Here is a 21821-nt window from a genome sequence, read left to right on the forward strand (position 1 = left end):
ACACTTTGTATCAAGGTTCTAATATTAAGCAATAAAACAAAAACAATTACATCTCCCTTCAGATTAGCCTTTTATTTAACCTTTCAACGTTTCATACAACATACGAACTAACTGTATCATACAACTGAATATTTGGAACCTTAACTTATACACATGAAATATATAAAAAGAGAAAAAAAGTTAACTTTCTTCGTTTCATCCAAGTTTAAAAAAAAGGCTGCACCCTCAGGGAACATGATGTCGGTTAGCGTCTAGTGCTGTTTTCTTCTGAACGAGCAGCCTGAAAAAAACAATGTAATTAAATGATGGAAAATGTTAAAACTATTATAAGCTAAATTTCATTTGGCTGTTTACAAAATTACGATTATACATAAATAGGGAAAATGTTAAAACTATAACAGTAGTCAGTATAATAACCCGTACAATCAGTGAAAGAGAAGATAGAGCTGCATTTTGTTCCTACTATGAACTGTTTTATCAAATAACGACAGCAAGGAAGAGGTCCTGAGCGACTTAACTTGCATCATGCTACTATAAATACTCATTGAGATCATGCCAAGTAGAAAATGAAATGAAATCTAACTCCCACGGTTATGCCGGTTAGGCTAAAGGAGACTGATTATAAGAACTGAATGAAGTGGTGGAATGAAGAGTGGGAGGAAACGGGAGAACCCCGAGAAAACCCACGAGCACGGTGTTTGTCCACAACAAAGTCCACACGGCGCGAGCTGGGATCCAAACAGGGACCCCAAACAACGGAGGTGAACGCTCTACCACTGAGCCACCACGCTTCCTGGCGTGCCAAGTGGGGTCTCATGCCGTTTTTCAATGGGCTGATATTACGTATATAATTTGACTACTAACGTGCCTCAGCTAGAAAGAGGATGGAACACGAAATAACATCACAATACGGTGAATGAAATAATTGTTTAGATATTGCAGACGTACATACCTATATCACATTTGAAATACAAAGCTGATGGCCCAGGAATTGTATAACACGTGCGTAATCTTGGTTGGGAACGCACTAACCATTCTCCTTACAGTCCAGACTGTGTACCCCAGTAACTAGTAGGGCCAAAAGAGTTTTAAACAAGTCAAACATCCGACTGGCGAGTCTTCTATTGAATGCAGATTTTATGAACAGGCGTTCTCCAAGCCAGTGCAGCGATAGGGCAAATGGCTTAATGTCAATTGGTGAGTATGTAGAGAAATAAAGGACACAAATGTCTCCTACTACACAAAACCCAAACATTCAACATGGATAATACCTGCTCAAGAAAACTATTTATGGACTACACTTCGCGGTGTTGAAATCTCTCATATACTTAGAATTACCAGATTGAAAATAATAATTTCGTTCCCTCTTACGTCTGAATTCCCCGTACGAGAATGTTTGAGAATCCTAACCAAACTTTGCACGCTCAGAGTCTACTAAAATTCCAAAATGAAATTTCGCGTCCTTTTCTTTACCAAACCATAAAATTTCGTAACATTCAAAAACTAATGAAAGTACCTATATTCTTCAGCACTTATCTCTACTTTCAAAGGCTGTTCCTTGGAGTGATAAAATGTTGGTATTTTCTCACAGTTAAATACACTGGTTAGATGCGTAGGTGGTTTTGGCGATGCGATGCGATTTGCCTGCTGAATGATGCCAGCTGAAGGACAGTCTCAAAAGCGAATTTCAATGTGAATTAGACCAATTTCCATGCATGCGATAGAAGCGTGCTTTGCTTTCGATTACCAGATTGTCATTTTTGTTGGTGGAGTATTATTATTATTATTATTATTATTATATTAGTAGACCAAATGGACTATAACAAAGATCAAGCACTACTAGAAACGTCTGGAGAAATCACTCAAATATATGGATGTAAAACAGAAAACTTAAGAATTTGTACGAAATGCGAAAACCCCCCTCTCTCTCTCTCTCTCTCTCCGACATTCTAGCTTGAGAGTATAGAGACATAGCCTAAAAGAATACTTTTTACACTAGTGGGTATATTTACACGTCAATGGACCTACTGGCCATTCGTAAAATGGTCTTAATAACAACCCACAAAACCAAGTAATGGCACATATATCGTTTAATACGCAAAAGCGCTGTATCGCAGGGAAGTTTTTACATGCGCACTGAGTAATGTTGTAGTTTAACTGAGTATAGAAAAAAAAAATCTCGATTGGTAGGTTTTATCCAGAAACACCACTCCATCTCATTTCACACTCGTCTGTATTTCCGAACTTGTAGTTAAGGCGTGCTAAGCAAGCCACCTAAAATTGGCACATCTAAGTATCGAAAACAAACGTAACTAAGTAATTGCAAGGAACATTAAAAAAGGTAGAAAAAAAAAAGAAAGAAACCGGCGGGGAATCGAAACAAAATTTACAACTTTTGCTTATTTACGCATGACGAGGCGATTTAAAAAATCGGGCATTTGAAACACTTAAGATAAACATAACACGCACGTACAGCAAATTAATAATAAATAAATAAAAATAAAATTATGAAACTTCAAAAACAATCAGCATTTCAGAAAACTTCAAGGCATTTCCGGCAACTGTCCTAAAAGTATCTCACTTATTGTGTGGCACCTTTTCCGCACTAGGTATCACTGAAATGTATGTATATATATATATATATATATATATATATATATATATATATATATATATATATATATATATATATATATATATATATATATATATATATATGTATGTGTGTTATTCAGACCACCCTAGTGCATACTGTGAAACCTATGCTGGTTAAATGGATTATATTTGAAAGTGGCCAGCTTACAGAAAATAAATTTATTTCAAACAAAAACTATTGTAGATTGTAATGTAAGTGCTCGTAATGCAGTAACTAATTATTATCTATGTACTCTCATGTCCAAAATAATTGTCGCATATCTATGTCAAGAATCTTATAAAATTGAGGATCTGCCCCTACAACAAAATTTTGAAGCCATACATCACAGTTTCGCCACGCCTACTCTGCCCACTCCGCCCAATAGGACTGCAATGTTTTGAGCCAACAATCATGGCGGAAACGAAAGTAACCAATCAGACGTACCGATGCTTTTTTTTTTTCATTGATTTAATAGAATGAAGATACATATGGGCAGATCCTCTATTTTATAACATCCTTGGATAACTGTATTCTTGTAAGAATATAATTTGATAATGTTTTTGCAGGGTACTGTTAATACTGATACTATGTGTATAATCGGGAAATGTATATTTGTGGTAAATTTCATACGAAAATTAGAATGAGTAAAACAAAATGTTGCTAAATGGACAAGAAAATTTTATTTTCGTTTTATTGTTCTTATTTACTGCCCTTTTGACATGAAATTTGCCGTTTATACATATACTAACATTATAAGAAATAACGGGCGAATTCGTTATCAAATTATATTCCTGCAACAACATATTTATAGACATGCGACAATAATTTTGGACACGAGTGTACATAGGAGTTTGCATTTTATAAATAATATATGAAACCTAACTAAATTTCTAGCGTCACATCCCACGATCACGGCCTTTAGGCTAGAGGAGGCAGATGAGATTAAAATGAATTATTATAAAACAATTGGCAGAAGAATAATGTAGAAGACAACGGGAAACCCCCCAGAAACTCCACGGATACAATGTTCCCCACCACGAACTCTCATGGCCTAGAATAGAACCAAGGATCCTTGCACCATAAATGAGCGCTTTTGAGTGCTATAGCTGAGTGAGTTGATGTAAAATGTGCTACAGCTAACGTACGAGCATACAAACATTTTACTATTTGAACTAACTCAAATATCAATCCAATATTTCAAAGAATTATCTACGCTATGAGATATGATCTTTCCGCTTAACATTAGGCAGATAACGAATTTTAAACACAATCTAGAAAGGAAAACGCCTGACGTTAGTTTATTTGAAGATTAATGTTCATTCGCAGTATCGATGTTAAACGAGACACGAATCTAAGCTTAACGTGAGATTAACCGGTAATCGAATCATAATCTCACGTGCTGAGGTCGCATCCTACAACTACAGCCACGAAGGAATTCATAGTCCTCTCAGATGGTGTAGTGCCTATCGTGCGCTTCTAGTGCATGAGGTCCCGGGTACGATTCCCAGTAGGAAAGCCTCGAGAATATTACGCACGGTGGTTCAGATTCCACCCTAAACTGTAGTCAACATCTTACTTAGACTCAGTGCTGAAAAATACGTTAAACTCCATCCACCTAAACAACGAATGAACTCACAAAAGCTCAAAGTGTATTTTTCGCCTAATATAAATTACCAGGATACACTGGACAGCCACGCTGTAAGTAATATCAAGAATCCAATATAAAACGAACTACAGAACCTCTCGTGCCATCCAACATTAAACCTAAAAATCAAAGAATGCACACATGCATGAATTTCGTTGCGAAAACACGCACAGGAAATGTATGAATATTGATTCAATTGCCGGCCACAAGATCACGTGGAGCATCAATCGATCCATCCACACTAACCACAGTTATGATCAAGAGAAATGACTTATGACAATCATTACTAAATTTCATTTTAAAACAATATAAATTCAATGAGTTCGTATTCAGATAAAACAATATTCTGCACTGTACCATATTACAGTTTTTGATCAAAATACAACTATTTTATATTTCTAATTGCGGCAAGAAAAAATACTTATAACAGCAAGGCAGGTTATGTGCAATTAAACTACACGGAACCAAATTCAATCAATACAGTCTTTTTCTTTTCCCGGGGAGTGAAAAAAGACGGAGGATGAGGGAAAAGAGTACACATCATATTTATTTCTTCTCTAATGTGTTGACACACAAACAAACTGAATAGCTAGATTCTTCTGTCAGCTTTTAATGCTATACTTTTACTAATCAAGAAGTTGTTAATACAATAAAAATTATATCACTAATAGTATTGAACTTACCATATCTCATAAATCTGGCTAGTTTATTAAATTACACATGTTTTCTGTATCATACACGTTTTCTACTTTTATATATATATGAATTTGAAACGTGAACAATTATTTAAGAAAACCACATAAATGCAAACGAAGTCTAAAATTTCTAAATTACCTAGTCTTACCATAAATACTGTTCTAAATTCTGAGGGTGGCTGTTCCGCCCGTACAAGCGAACGACCTCAAGAACGGTATCGTGAAGCCTGAGTCATTGCTGGATGAGCTGAAGAAGTGTAAAGATGTCAGTTGTAATTGTTCAAGATGGAATGGGGCGAGTATGAAGATCGTGTGGGCGTGATAGTGTTGCACAAGGTAGGTAAATCACCCAGGGAGATTTTCAAAACCCTCGAGAAGCTGCAAATTACTTATTAAAAAACTATCCCGAGCTTTGTTAAGCCTGGCAACATCTTTTATGTCTTTGAGAAATATCGCCCACAGCAAGGAAGGGCACACCCAGTACGAACACTGGAACTTGTGAAAGCAATGGCGGCGTGTTTCCGACAAAAATCCGGTTAGGAAACAGTCAGTTATGGCTTCTGAGCTAAAGATATCAAAAAATGTATGTTAAGCAGTGACCTGGGACTCCATGCTTACAAATGCAAATAGGGTGTCTTTTTTTCGTGACCTTTTATTTACCAAACCACAAAATTTCGTAACATTCTCAAAAGGGAATTCGGGTGCGAGTTACGCCGCATTTTCATGCATGCAATCGAAGCATGCTTTGCTAGCGAATTGATAGCGTCTAAAACCAACCACAGACATTTTTGGTGGTGAATTTTGATGTTTTATAGAACAAAATTTTTTTAGTCTAGACTTTTGTGTGTGTGTGTGTACACACACACACACACACACACACACACACACACACAAACAAACAAAAACTAAAAGTGACCCAAAAAATTTCTTGACTTTCACGACCGTTTCCTGATTTCATGATCGATAGACACCCTGGCAAATAACATTTGATAAACTGAAATGCCAGAGGCTTTTAAAAGCAAAGTGCTTAATTAAGCGTTACGCAGCAAATGGGCACCGTCGATTCCTTTCCACTGATGAAAAGGTTTTCAGTGTTAAGGAGATTTTCAATACCCAAAATGACAGAATACATAGTACACCCTCTAAAGAAGCTAGTGAAAAGGCTCCAAGAATCCACAGGGGTCAGCATCCCACCTCAGTCATGATATGGTGGTGTGGTGGGGTGTGATCTACAAGGGCACAACGGAGCTCTATTTCTGTGAAAAGGGGAGTCAAAACGTCAATCAAAGTGTACCAGGAAATAGTGCTTGAAAGCTCAGTCAAGAATTTGACTAACACCCTCTTCCATGGACAGAACTGGAGTTTCCAGCAGGACTCAGCCCCAGCACACAAGAAACGGACAACCCATGGCTGGAGGCAAATATGCCGGACTTCATTTCCACTTTAGATTTGCCTTCTGCAAATCCTGGCCTAAACACGTTGGACTACAAATTGTGGCCCAAGCTTCAGGAGGTGGCTAGCAAGAAGAGACATCCTAATCTTGAAAGTTTAAAGTGGTTTCTTCAGAAGGCAGCTGCAGATTTTCCAGTTGCTGTCTTGCGTAATGCAATTGATGAGTGGCACAAAGACTTAAGGGGAGTGTGTATGCTAATGGTGTCAGTTTTGAACAATTATTTGCGATTTGGTTCACAATGCATATCATTTTGTGTTAATGTACTTAAAACTTTGGGATAGTATTTATGGTAAGACTACGTATATCTTTCATTTATTTTTCTATTGCATAGATGATCTAATTCCCACCTACAGTGCTCTATGTGAAACATTAACAACTACACAAATAAGAACAATTTGAATTTATCCCCTCAAAATAAAAACCTGTATATGTGTGTGTGTGTGTGTTAGTGTTCCCCGCTAAGAATCAAATCTAAGATATGCTCTGGTTATGCGATGCGATATATTATTTCACACTTGTGTGTAGTATACAAAGACGTGAAATATACCACTTCCTAACACTTCCGATTTCCCACTGCCGCATTCCGTATTTACTGCTCTCAAAATTTACCTTCTGCGTACTTTGGACTCACCTTTAAATTAGCGCGTATCTGAGAATTCTGCTGTCTCGGAATTATGCCCTGTACGCAATCTCTTATGCATACATTGTTGAAATATGCATTTTTGTATGACATATGTCTGACTTTTTTTTACGATGATAAGAACTGCCACTTCACGGTTTCTAGTATTCGAAATAACGCGTATTGCAAAATAAATTTTCCATGTTTGGAGCACTTTTCCCTAAAGGTTCATATAAACATCTTTTTCTTATCTTTGTGTCAGGAATAAGTTCTCGAACGTTGTTTTGAAACATCCTGTACGTCTTGATATCGTCGCTGCGCCTCGAAGAACCGCTATAAACCTGAAAGCTGCCAGGCAGCATCTCATGTAATGTGGTAAGTTAATATTCATTTGTTTCGCCACAACAATGAAAAAATTATAGATTGAAATTAAAGGCTTCAGGTTCTCATTACGTGCGTATTGATTAATGTATACAAATCCTCTGTGTGTTTATAAAGGCGTAAAAGGTGCTACGTAAACACAAAAATAGTAATATAATACTGTTGAAGCAAGATACAATGTCCAGTGCATAATATACGTAGAACCAGTGGCGTATTTAAGGGGAGCTTCCGAGCTTAAGCCCCCCCCCCCCCCGAAATTTTAGTAAATGAAATATCTTGCAGAATTTTCACATTTCCAGGAATAAAGTTAGCAAAGCCCCTCCTCCCGAAACAAAATCGTAAATACGCCACTGCGAAGAACCAACTTCATTATATTTTTCAAGTGTTTCCGTGTGTATTTGGCAAAATGTTAAAAGTTCGGAATGGTTTTTGCTTCTTCTGAAAAGTTGTGGTTTTAACAATAGCGGTTCTTCGAGGCGCAGCGACGATATGTGGTTTACTAGTCACCTAACTACAATTTGCCACACAAGAAAAAAAGTACTATACACCCAACAAATACATACAAAACTTTATATATATATATATACTAGCTGAACCTGCGCTCTCTACACAGCGCATCATTCGCATATGAGCATAAATCCCCTCCTCATTCCTCACAACATATGTACATGTCCCTTTACAGACACAAGTGAAAGAAGTCTTGATTTTAAAAAAATCAGCAAGGGGTATCATAAAGGGGAGATTTTTTTCGATTATTTTTTCTCAATATCTCGCACCGTTTGCAAGATTTGAGCCTACTTCCGGTTGGAGTTTCTAATTCATGTATGACCAGTGTTTTCTTTCTTCTTGCATGCAGTATGTAATAAGCAAATACATTACATATACAATTAATTATAATGTCAGATATATACGGTGTTCATTGGGCAAAACACTCACATAAAGATTTATCTTAAGACTCGAAAAATGGTTATCCGTCCTTTTTCACTATTATTTGGCCATGGAACAAACGCCTGAGACATATACAACCCTAATATACAACATTATGGTGTTGGAATGTATAACACATAGGATATGATGCTTTATTTTTATTTATTTATTTATTTATTTATTTTTTTTTTTAATTTCAACGCTTCCAGCGTACCCTTAAAAACTGTAATAAAGAAATAATGGCCATGTTTTTTTTTTTTAAATATTCAATTAGAACTGGACAATCTACGCAAAATTTCCAATCAATCAGTGAAAACGTCATCTTTCTAGAGCCTGTAGTTTCCGAGATCTCATTGTCGAAAGGAAGGCCACAAACATATAAACATAGTTTAAAAGAACTCGGAAGATGGAAGCACAACTCACATGCATTGATTTTAGAGAAGGCTTATTAAAATACAAAGGCTTTGAACAAAAACTTTATGAAAAAGATATAGTTAATTAATTTAGACTATTTAAAGTACAAATACTTAAAATGTTTGTATCTGTTAACATGAAATCACACAACCGTAAATGAAAGATTTGAAAGTTCAGGCGCTCAGGATATAGGTTGGAGCTCAGGCGCCTTTAATTGCTATTGTAGCATTTTAATAGATAGATATAATCTTCCTCACATCTTGTTCTCTGTTCGGGAAATATTTTATCCTCAACTTCAGAATACAATTTGCAAACAAAGTTATAAACGGCTATTTTGGGTACGATGTTAGTTTAATATCATTATTTACAGAAGTCCTTCTTTCTTTACTGTTATATGTTGTCAAAATGTTTGAAGTAAGAAATTTGTGAATAGTGCTTTAAACATATTCTCTCTCGAACTCAAGCGCCCGCAACAAATGTTATATATACTTACAATGGGATTCTTGTTTATTCATTTAAATTTTAAATGTTAATTTTGTTCCGTGAAATCTACCCAAATTTCATAATTGCTATTACCAACTCTATTGAACTTTTTAGTAAAACACTTTTGTTATTGAACGTTAATCTGATACCTCTACAAACAATTCTCTGAAACTAGAATGCGTCCACAGATTTGCGCTTTTTCTGCACTAACGAATTGCCGAATTTCTCTATAGAAAGCAGTAATTAAATGTGTTCTCGTGTTATGAGCAAACCATGCATCTCTAGTGGAATTGGTCCAAAGTAATTACCAGGAGTGATATTTCAGGAGGTGGACCAGAGTAAAATTCTCATCTTCGAATACATCAGATCGTGCTGAACATCGGTTATTACTATTTTCGCTGTAGTACTTTCATTCCACGAATATTAAGCACCGATTGCATGAAAAACAAGAGTCTATATTCCAAATTTCCTAAGTCCTTATTGTATACGTACCTTCTGTTAGTCTTGCCCTACCGCCTGTTGGCTGGCACAAAATTGTTGAACAACCTGCACAAACTACTACGCTCTGGGCATGACTAAACACTGTGGTGATTTTATAGCAACCTGCAATAAGAATGGTGAATAACTATTAACTTCCTGAAATTATACAATTCTCTTTTTAAAGTACACAGTAGATTAAATTCACAGTTATATATAGTCGCCAACAAAAGTGGGGATTGTGTAATTTCTCAAATATTTCGGTTTCTGAGAACCGATTTGAGTAGTTAGCTGCAACCTGAGGAAAATAAAAATCTGCAGGGATAGTCAAAATTTTCCGGAATCGAAAATGTCACTTTCCGGATATCGGAAAAATCCGGAATTTTTCCGATTTTACTTTCCGGAAAGTAAAAATTCCGGAACTGGCCATCCCTAAAAATTTGTAAGTCATTTTCAAATTACGAAATACGTACTTCAAGAGCTATCACCACTGTGAAGCTATTGCCAAAAGAAATTGTACAGAGGTTACCCACTATTGCTGGTTGATATACCTATTTTCAAGAATACTACTTTACGAAGAGAACCGCAGACATTTTGTAAAAATTTAAGCTCTATATTACTTTTTTTTTTTCACACTACAACAGAACGTAAGTGGAATTACTTGTTTAGTTTACTTCAGTGGATTGGAAGTCCGAATCTGCAGGATCACGACCTACTGCTTTAGCAATGGACATAAGGCTAAATCTATCAGGTGTGTTCTTATAACAAAGTTGCCTCTCAATAATCATTCCAGTCAATAATATATTTGGACTAGGTTAGTCTACTATCCAAAAACTATGTTAGTTAACTCCTTCAGTTGCAAGTCATTTGTTATTCTAGTTTGGCGAGATTTATTACTCTGGTAACAACGAAGGAGTATCATCTACGTATCATATTCCACAACTGGTTCTTTTCATTATTTGTACTTAATTTTTAAATCATTACAGTGTTCGATTAAAAAAAAAAAAATCCCTAACAAGAATTTTATGACCATACGGAATTCTTGTAAAATCAAGTTCCACCTCCTCTATAGCCATCTCCACTAATAACATTCTCTTTCGCTTTGTTTTTAATACTGACTTTGCTTTTCATATTACACACACACATATATATATATATATATATATATATATATATATATATATATATATATATATATATATATATCAGGATACCTACAGGTTTTGAGCAAATGAAAGATTCCCGGACTCTCCACAGAAACTCCCTGAATACAGGAAATCGGCATCCTCTCCCTATACCCGACCGTTCGAAACCAACGTGGTGATTTTCCTTTGATATGATGGTTGATTGTTATGCATATTCATTACATATTCAACTTAATTGTTATACATATTCCATATTAATTAAATTTTTATTATTATAACGAATGTCACGATATCGTAACTATGCGAAAAAGAATAAATGTATAGCACAATCGTGTTCAGCATCTTAAAGTTTTCATTAGCACCACTGTTTTCAATACAGTGAAGTCTTTTTCTTCTTCAACTTTAATTTTTGCATCACACACTTATTCTCTTGAAATACACATTTACTTTCTTTTAATTCCTTGAGGCTTGCATTCAAAGTTTCACAGCTTTCTTCTGTTCTTACTCATTCCTCCTTGCATTTGAAACAAAACCCAGGATCCTTCTTGATATCTCGACATTCTGGACCCCACCTGCTTCTAGGATACTGTCGTACACTTGATGTTGTGCCACAACTATTTTCACCAGCATGTCCTCTATTAACAAAGTCTTATTTGTGGTAAAAACACCTTCGACAGTTCCGCTGCCGTGAGAAAAAAATCATGCAGATCTCTACAACATGCAGCTCGCGCCAAGTGAACTTTATGGTGGACAAACACCGTGTGCGTGGGTTTCCGCGGTTTCCTCCGACTTTCTTCATTCTCCATTTCTCATCATCACAGTCTCCTTTAGCCTAGCCGGCATAACCGTGGAACGTAAAACTCAAAAGATTTCATTTCATCTTTTCTACAACATGCAAGAACTTTTTGAAATCATCCTTGTTCACGAGAAAGTTCCTGATGGAAATATCCAGTCCTCCTTCCTTCCTCAAGCTTCTTTACTTCGATTACAGAATAAGGAGTTGAGATTTTAGTTTAGCGTCCCTTTCAGCAGCGAGGCTTTGAGACATAGATCTACTGATTAACGTGGAATCCGAACCACATGAGTTCCCGCCGGGAATCAAACCCGCGTCTCGCACGCCCAAGGCGGGTACGCTAACCGCTTAGCCACGAAGGAGCTCTACAGAATAAGAAGTAATGTTCTTGACATTTCACAGCTACATTATCATCAAGGTTGTTGGCACTGCATATCACTTGGATAAGTACGGAAATCTGTTAGGTCACAGGGGAGTCGGGACTCAAATACGACAGACCTCTTACGGCACTGTGATTTAGGGGACGTTTTTCTTGCAGTTTTCTTACTGATTACGCTACTAAGCTCACTGAATATAACACACCTGTGCTTGAAAGAACGAAGGCTTGTAACCATAATCTTCACAAGAAAAAGCAATCTTATCACTTGCGAACTCTGGTATCAAATAAGAATACAAATATAGAAATGAACAGTTTTCTAAAGAAAATTCCCTATCAGATGCACTTCTATGGTTTAATAGAAATTCTCCAACAATCATGCAAAAAGTATTTTTCCAGGTTTCTTCCTCTTTTTATTCAAAACAGTTGCTCAATTTCATTGACTTTTCCATCAAGGACCCATTTCCCTAACTACCAAAAAATATCCGACTTTTCAGATTGCAGGAATTCTGTACATTGTCACTCTTTTTTCTGTTTTTCAGAAAGACTTTACAACAAAATTACTTATCTCTACACAAAATAGTACAAACGTCACCAAAATTTTCATACAGAAATAGGAAACAACAGTTTCTTTGATATAAAAATAACTAAATTATAATTAAAAACAAGATTAACGCAACATTGTGACCAAACACCTTGTCACAAATTTTGAACCATGAATTGAAAAATGTTGAATTCCCTGAGGATCTAACAAAATAGATCTGTAAATAGTTTGTACCAGAGTTGGCTGGTTTAAAATAAATAAAAAAAGGTTTAAAACGAAAAATGTTCCTAAAAGTGATAAGTTTTTATAAAATCTGGATGAACACACATTCGTGGGTTATCACATTTCATTCCCATATATTATTCGTCTTATATTCAGACCTAAATTCCCCATTCATTACTCAAAGAGAGTATACTATAAAAGCAACTTTTGTGCTTTTTTTTTATAAGTTTATGAATGTTTCTTTTGTGATTTTTTTATAGTTTATTATTGTTATGCAATTGCAAAGAAAAATTTTGAATATAGTTTCGTTTCAAGAATGTTTACTATTGATAAAATACATCGAAATGTCGTACTTTTTGGGGGGAGGGGGTCATACGAGAGATATTTATTGAGTTGATTTTGAGTTTAACGTCCCGTTCAGCAGCGAGGCTATATGAGACGTGGACCTACTGATTAACGTGGAATCCGAACCACATAAGCTCCCGCCGGGAATCGAAACCGGGTCTCCCACGCCAAAGGCGCGTACGCTAACAGCTTAGCCACGGGGGAGCTCGAGATATTTATTGAAATCAGTAATATCTTTGGCATCCATTTATGTATAAATGGGTCAGAGCCAAAGTATACTCAAATAATTCGTATCTTTATTCACTTTACTTACTGATATGCAAATTAAGTCGTAGTATTTCTTTAACTTGGACTAATAAAAGTCGTAGTGAACCCACTTGGACTAAATTAGTTCTTCCGTACTCTGCAGTATTTTGAAATTGTTCATATGTAATTCTGTATAATAGTTTCACTTGTGCAGTTGTTTATCTTTTCGTCCTTCTGAAATAACTCTTGACAATTAGATGAACAAGTATATAAAGATCAGTACAACGTATTTTTATCAGGAGTCCTTCGTGAGCGAGTCGGCATTTGTGGCCAATTAGTCCAGTTTCGAGTTCAAATGGAGGACAAGTTCTCCCGGATGTAAGTTGACAAGCGGTTTGGATTCCGCTTTAAGCGTATGTGACCCCTTCCACCATAACCCCGTTGTTGCATAATAACACCAAGTCGAAACAAACTTATTTCTGTCCATGTGATATAAATATATAGTGCAAAGCATTGAAACAAAAAACTAGTTTAAACAAGAGCTTTCTGTTTTTGCAATAAAAACCATGATTTGTGCCAACCCTGGTTTGTACTTTGGAAACCTTCTCTGTTGAAGTTTAGCATTCATGGAAATTAGAATCCGGCAGTCATGTGAACATTCCAGTTTCTATTATTCCCAGGCCTCTATTCCTATTTGATCGAGAAAATGTCTGGCAGCAAATCCAATGCCGACATTGCTCACAATAAAACTTCCGGCTTTTCTCACTTCAACACTTACTAGCCCTGTATCTGTTCATTTCAGCACTTCTGGTTTCACACGTCGAATCGTAAGATTTCGTTAAAGATTCCCTATGCTATCCCAGACGAACGGATCTATTGGCCTTGGAAGTCGAAACCTAGTGCAATGACTATCTTGCAGAAAGCCAGTTTGCATTTTATATATGAATGCTTGCGGTCTTCTTCAGAGTTTCAACAAGTCTCGTGTTTGGCAGGTTTTCCAAGTCCTCTGGAAACAAGTGGCATTTTCCAAACAGTGGACACTGCAGAACTTCACCGGAAATTTTGTGCATTCTATAATTTCAGTAAAATTTCTCGCCTAACTGGTGAGTTTCTGAGTAGGTAGTGCAAGTGCTGTAATAGGATAAACATATTCCAGTTTACGATTTCAACACCAGATTTCATCGCACCATAGATAACATACAAGCTGCACGTACTAAACCTATATCAAGCTTCCCTTTGGCTTACCGCTAACCGTTCTGATGTAGTCCAGGAGACGAGAAAGGAAGTATAAATAGTTTGGACTTTTGATGGAAATTCGTAACAATTTTGTCAGTGGCCAAGGGAAAATTACTTTCATAAACTGGATTAACAGTCCTTCTATAGAGCTTTTTATCAGGAACACAGGTTACGAATGCAGAGAACGCGAACTTGTCCCAGAACCTTGCACATATATCTATTTGCCTTCTGAATAACTTTATTTGAATATCTGAATATTTTGCCTTACCAAAGCAGATCAGAAACTCTTAAGCTGTCAAGATGTCTAGTAACTCCCGCCTTGTACTGCCTAATTGTGAAAGCTTTAGAAATTTGGCTACCGGCGAACATAATGTTGAACACTGAATTTAAGTTTACTAAAAGCTGAAGAGCTCAAATAATTTTGGTTTTGGCACATTTCATATTTTTATAATAAGACTATTACGGTTTCCTGGGTCACTTTTCTCTACATACTGTTTTCTTCACATCTCTAATAGATGCTGAAGACTAATTACATACGTTCTGCCTGATGGTCTGAGCTTGTAGAAACGGAAGGATTTGGCAAATTTGAAAGAAAAAAAAATGTAGACTAGAAGTCCTCTTGACATTTTTCAACCAAGTTGGTCATTTGGCGTAGGTCAATAAGCTGTTATTTATCCTGCTTTAATTTACAGCATTTTTACATACGCTTTAAACTTACCGAAGTCGGACGAATGACGCTCAGAAACAAGATTTTGTTTATACTCTCATAACTTATAACAACGGGGCTAGAATGAGGCACTATTGCATTTGACAGCAAAAAAATTGATTATCCGAGTTGACCAGTCTTTTTTATTTCTACACAGTGGCATTATTGTGATTGTTTATTATTACTAGTTGTTGTGTTATATGACGGTTTTGGCGAAAATTTTAGAGATGTCCCTTTCCCACCAGAATCACTTTCAGGTATCCATAGGTGCCTTCCATTTCAATTCAGGCAGAGCATGTACCATCACCATCTCAGATATTGTTTAAACTTTTTTTTTATAGCAACTAGACATGTTTTTAAGAGACCCTTTTTTTTTTGTTTTGTCGAAAAAAATTTTCCCGCCAAGCAATGGGCCATCAAAGACGGAGAGTACAATTTATGAATTGTAGAAGACATGGAAAATAGTCAACTTCGGAGCCTCACCATTCGGCTATGGAGACACGTAGTTATAATTCTTGCTGTGGTATGTACATAGGTATATAAATAAACTATATCTTATAATAGTTTGGTTTGCGCATGCGTATCTTTTTATTCATAAATTAACAAATGAACGTCAATTTATCTGAAAAGTCGAAGTTTGCGAATTTTTTTCGAGCACTTCCGGTTCGAATTTTAAAATTCTGTTTTCACGGTTGGTAAAGACCTAGTTACCCGCTTTCCGGAAAAAAAAAAGTATCGCTTCTGTGTGCAACCGTTTTGTCGCAAAAAATTCGTGAATATTCGTGTCGTATATCCCTATGTACATACCACAACAAGAATTATAACTCTACCTGTCTCCATAGCCGAATGGAAAGGCTCGGAAGTTGACCATTTTTCATGTCTTCTACAATTCATAAATTGTACTCCCCGTCTTTGATGGCCCATTACTTGGCGGGAAATTTTTTTTTTCGACAAAACAAAAGAATATGGGTCTCTTAAAAACATATCTAGTTGCTATAAAAAAAAAGTTTCAACAATATCTGAGATGGTGATGGTACAATTTTATATATATATTTTTTGCCTGAGTTGAAATGGAAGGCACCTATATATACAGGGTGGACCTTATTTTTATAAGCTATTGTTAGCTTTTCAACTAATAATATTAATAATAAATGAAATTTTGCATCATGCAAATATTCGCAGGGGAACATTGACACACTGTAATATCGCCGTTGCCAACTTTTTTTTTTTTTGTACTACGTCAGGTTATTGCGTAATTCAAATCTACATATTAAACGAAAACTTACAATATCACATTTGTTGTTCAGTGATGCAAACTAAGGACGCTACTGTATCATAAACATTCAAATTTTGGTAGCCTCTAGCAATGCAGCATAAGTGAGACGGATCGGACAATGCAAATTCAAAACACTTTAGTCTAATACTATGATCATGATATATAGATTTCGAATGAATAGGAACAAAGATACGAAAGATTGAAAATTTCACTTTTCTAAAGCCTTTATTTCGAAAAATTGCTTAGATAAGTACCTCATCCAATTGCATAGATGTCTTTCAATACTTGCGAAGATCATAATGTCATTTACAGCAACTTGATATCCCAAACCGCTCTGGAGATATGGTAAATATTGGTAAAGTTTGCAACACTGCTTAAAATTATGCAACTCCAAGAGCTTGTTTTAATTACACCTACCAAAAAGTATTGTTGTAATGTCACAGAAGCAAATTAAATTAAAAAGTATTTTAAAAAGTTTCTATAAATACGCCATTTTAAGCAATACATCAAATATAGCCCATTTTGACGTATCACCAAAATGGTTTGAGATATCACTAAGATTTTTATGTCTATTGAAAACCATCGACATAATTGTATGTGATGCTTGTCTATACAATTTATCGAAAAATTAAATTTTCAATTCCCTACAAACTTCGTTTCTACTTGTTCGAAATAAGTCACATGATGACAGCAGTATTCGATATTACGATACTTTAGATGTGCGTTATCCTGTCCGTGTCACTTGCGTAATTACTTTTGTACAGACCTACAAAATGTAATTGTTTCTCGGTGTCTGTGATATTGTAGCGTCCTTAGTAACTCTGAATGATAAATCTGAAATTCTGTTTTCGTTTTAAATTTAAATTTGAAATATGTAATAATCTGCAAAAATACTACTTTATGTTGGGTTAGCAACTCGGTTAATCTGATGGAATTGAAGAGAATGTCAAACAACGTCACACACTGGTCATAATCTGCGGACGTTTAAAACTAGTGTTTCGAAAAAGACCCGACCAACACAATACATACTTTTTAATGCCACGATTAAATAGAATTAATTAGATACAGAACTATTCTTTCTTTCCATTACCTTAGGTTTATAAACAAACAAATCAGAGAAAAAATGTAAAAATTTGTTACATAGTAGCCTTGGATGGCGGTACTAGATTAATTATTCAAACAGCTGTTAATTGCGTTAGTAGTGGGAAGAGTCTTGCTTACTTGCGGAATTACAGAAATATGTATTACTTCCATTTTGTAGCAATAATGCCGAATAAATAAAAGCACATACCTGGACATTTTACATCCATAAAATAGGAATTTGGATGCTGTACTAATCTCTTTAGCTTATGTTTTCTTTTCTCCTCAGCAGGTGAGGGATGCAACAAATCCTTTGCGAGCTGGAAAAAAAAAAAAATAATAATAATTTTCATGACTATTTCAGTCAAACAACTTCGAAACTAGTAAACTGTACAGATTACTATTAACACACTAATTTAAATCTTCCAATAACAACTTTCTACACTCTCAAGAATTCTGAAGCAACAAGCAACTTAGAAGTAATGCAGTACAGCTTAAATATTTCCTAGTAGTATACTACTATACATCACTAACAGTGCATTACAACACTTTGAAATATTCGTACAAAACACACACATCTTAACTCCAAGTAATGTCAAAGCTCAGTACTCCCTACTATAATGCACTTGAATAAACACACATCTTTTGTGAAAATCAGATTCTGGATTACATACACTAATTAGAGTAATATTAAATTTACATACATATATTATAGTAAATAATTTTGACAAAGCATGGAACATTTAAACAGAGCTGAAGATCCGTAAATAAAATGAAACCACTACATCCCCGATGAGAAATGGAATATAAAATCTACAATTCTTTTAGGTTCTATGTCCTCTTGCCTGGAAATAAGTCATTATTGTCTAGCATGGTTTCCATAGCCTCTTCTAAATATCACTATTACCCATTCCATTGCAAGTAGATGCAACGCTTATCTTTACATCAGTTCAACTGTTTCAAGTATCTTCTCTTTAGCTAGCTTTGTCGATCCGAACTTTTTCGAGCACGTGAATGCGGTGGCTCAGCTGTACTGAGTTCACCTGCTTCAATCTCAGCTCGCGTTAAGTGGGCTTTGTGGTGGACAAACACTGTGTGTGGCTTTTCTCGGGGTTATCCCGTTTCCTCCCACTTTCTTAATTCCTTTCTTATCATTATTGTCTCCTTTGACATACGCGGCATAATTGTGGGACGTAAAGCAAAGATTTAATTTCATTTCATTTCGAGTAAGTGAAAATCTGGTGATCACCTAGCAACTGCAATATTGGTATAACAAGGGCATGGAGCAATCTCATGCTTTTCTGAGAATTTCTGGATGAAAAAGAAGGTGTTTAGGGAACTTCCCTATACTCTTGGAAGGTTACACGTTCTTCTATACTCTGAATGTATATTTTGCTTTCACATTAGCAAATAATCTGAACGCCTGTACGCGACACTACACAACAGCTTGTTTGAAAATTTGATGGAAAAACTTGGAATGACAATTCGAAATTATATACTGTTTAAACTCGAACTAAGTCTTCGACAGAATGCCTCCTCTACCTTGCCCCCAATTCCGCACGCTGGTATAGTGGCTAGCGTGCACGCTTTTGGTACACGGGATCCCCAGTTTCATTCCTGTTAGAACCTTTGATCGCATTTCAGTGGTTCGGACTTCACCATAAACTATACATTCACGTCTCATAGTCTCGGCGCTGAAAAGGGCACTAAACTTCAATAAATAAAGAATGCCTAGTCACAGCATTTTAAATTATTTAAAATAAACTTATTTCGGGCTATGTTTAACAGAAGGGATTCAGAGGCACGTAAAAAACATAAAATTTACAGGAGAAATGAACCATGCAAGTACTTAGACCTATCATAAAGTAACCAAAGCTAACCTACTCTAAACTAACATAATATTAGTATAAATAATCGAAATTCTATCTTTTTTGGAAAATTATGCTGGACCCCTACACTAACATAATGTAACAAACTAACCTAATGTAAACAGAAAGTGCCGAAATTGTAACTTTTTTTTTTCTCCTTTGAAACAATTGCTGGATCCCTCCTGCTAAAAATTAGCTCTCATTTCAGCTATTTCCTTTGAAAACAACTCGAAACGCATAACATGTAACACTTCGTATATAACACTGAATTTTTTAAGGTTCCAAAAGTGAATTATCAGAACAATACCAGATGCTCCAGATAGTAAGGGTAAACTCACGGTTTATATAGTTTCATATAGCCTCGGTTATGAAAATGGGCAACTTTACAAAATTAGCTATTTTACTTTAGTTAGTACCTTAATAAATTTTAGTGTTTTTCCTTGGGAGTATAAGCTGATAACTACGTACAGACTGATATGTGCCGGCAAACTGGGCAGGGTTCTCGAACACAGATTCCCCTTCCCATTTAGCTGTAATTAAGACAGAAAACGACGTGTCCTGCGGGGTTCTAACCCGCCTTCTCTCGCTAACGCTCGCCCAGCAATATTGTGTGAATTAAATATTAAATTTGGTACAGAAAGGAACCAACCTAGCTACTAACCTATATGGGAGGGCCTGTATTCTAGAACCTTCCCGGCAAACTGATACCAAAACGTTGGTTCATATATAGGCCAACAGTAATTATTCCGTTAACCCGAATTGGTTTTTAAGCATAACCGATTAAAAATATGCAACAAACAAGCGAACTTGTAATATGTTGCCACTAAAAGCAAGAATGAAACCAGTTTGCAGCAGCAGAGCCCCGAACGGGTGATACATTATACGATGTTCGTTTCCGACATTTCACGGATATACAAGTACTTTAACCCATAATAGCTGAAACTTGTTAAACGCGGAATGATTTACACTTATTTCGGAGGGTTTATATGACTTGTAACTTAGTTCAAATCTCATATCTCAGAATGGACTAAAAGACACGAAACAGAAACTACCAGGCTCCGTTCGAGTAACATTTTATTTTAGACAGAAAAATAGATTATGCGTTTCCGTATAAACCCACTGTTTATAGGTTAACAAGTTAAATACCTCTCCTGTTCATATTACTAAATACATGTATTGTATGCGTTCTTTCTATAGTACAATGTAATTGTAATATAGCTATGTAACTTTGCATGTACTGCTTCACGTTAATATTAAAAGTTAGTCGCCTACATACACAATTCAATTAAATATTAGTCGTCTTTAGTGAATTAGATTTTAACTAAACTTACAAAAAAACGTCCCACACATTCGCTTTCTGCATCCATTTGCTAACAACGCAGGGAAAACAAAAGGCAACGACTGCATTCAAACGGGATTTTTTAAAATTAAGATTGCAATAAGGTTTCTCTACAATACTCCCCTGGGGAAATAAAGTGCTTCCAATTAAAATATCCTTGAATTGAAAGCCAATTTCCTCTATGTCCATCCTGAATACTTGCAAGAACATCAATTCGTAATTTCTCCTAAAATACATGCCAACAGTACTTTAGGAGTTATGTTCTATTGAGCTAAGTCTAATCTTGTATTAGAAGGCAATGGTGTTTATTGATACTGAGAAATATCAATGCTTATTATTCAAAACAGAAGAGTTATGTATCAAGGTAAGCTTGAATTCTATAGCACAAAACATCGCATAAGCATACTACGCACTCTACGTCCATATTCAAAGGATGTCTGTACTTAATTTGCCCAGACAACTGATCAGACACAAATGAATTTTAAATATTTTCACTACTCTCTCTCAGAAGCAATCAATGAAAAACAATCATAATAGTACAGTAAGATTCACAACAAATCAACGTGGAACATGATCCAACATGTTTACATTGGATGTTCAAGCATGCGGTAAGTAGCCCAATCTCAACATCTTTCATACTAAATACGTAAATATCAGATGCGATTCTGCAACGTTACTGTTATAACTCAATTAATGTTTCCTACAACACTGTAACACGAATATTGTGGAAAATAATGGCACATGTTTCCGACATTATACTCACAGGCATGTTTTCACCCACAAGATCGCTCCACCGGAAAGGGAAGTTCACTTCGCGATTCCACGGGGTTTACAAGACTAAATGCATGAGTACAAATCCACAGGAGCTTATGGTACTATGAGAAATTGCGATTAATAATTCAATATTATGCAATCC

At 35.8% G+C, this 21821-nt stretch overlaps 1 protein-coding gene across 2 annotated transcripts; it reads right to left on the reverse strand.

Annotated features, from left to right (window-relative positions):
• Nucleotides 1–46: 46 nt before the first annotated feature.
• Nucleotides 47–21821, reverse strand: RpS27 (ribosomal protein S27). Of its 2 annotated transcripts, none has more exons than XM_081736027.1 (4): nt 21669–21821; nt 17910–18018; nt 9745–9855; nt 47–280 (listed from the first exon to the last, which is right to left on the reverse strand). In XM_081736027.1, exons 1-4 carry the CDS (start codon nt 21672–21674, stop codon nt 252–254), a joined length of 255 nt encoding a protein of 84 aa, XP_081592153.1. In that variant the 5' UTR covers nt 21675–21821; the 3' UTR covers nt 47–251. The 2 variants fall into 2 exon arrangements, with proteins under 2 accessions (XP_081592153.1, XP_081592152.1); XM_081736026.1 differs by lacking the exon at nt 21669–21821 and adding an exon at nt 20898–20948.

Source organism: Thermobia domestica, chromosome 13, assembly GCF_964235325.1.
Source record: "Thermobia domestica chromosome 13, izTheDome1.hap1.1, whole genome shotgun sequence".
Lineage (NCBI taxonomy): Eukaryota > Metazoa > Arthropoda > Insecta > Zygentoma > Lepismatidae > Thermobia > Thermobia domestica.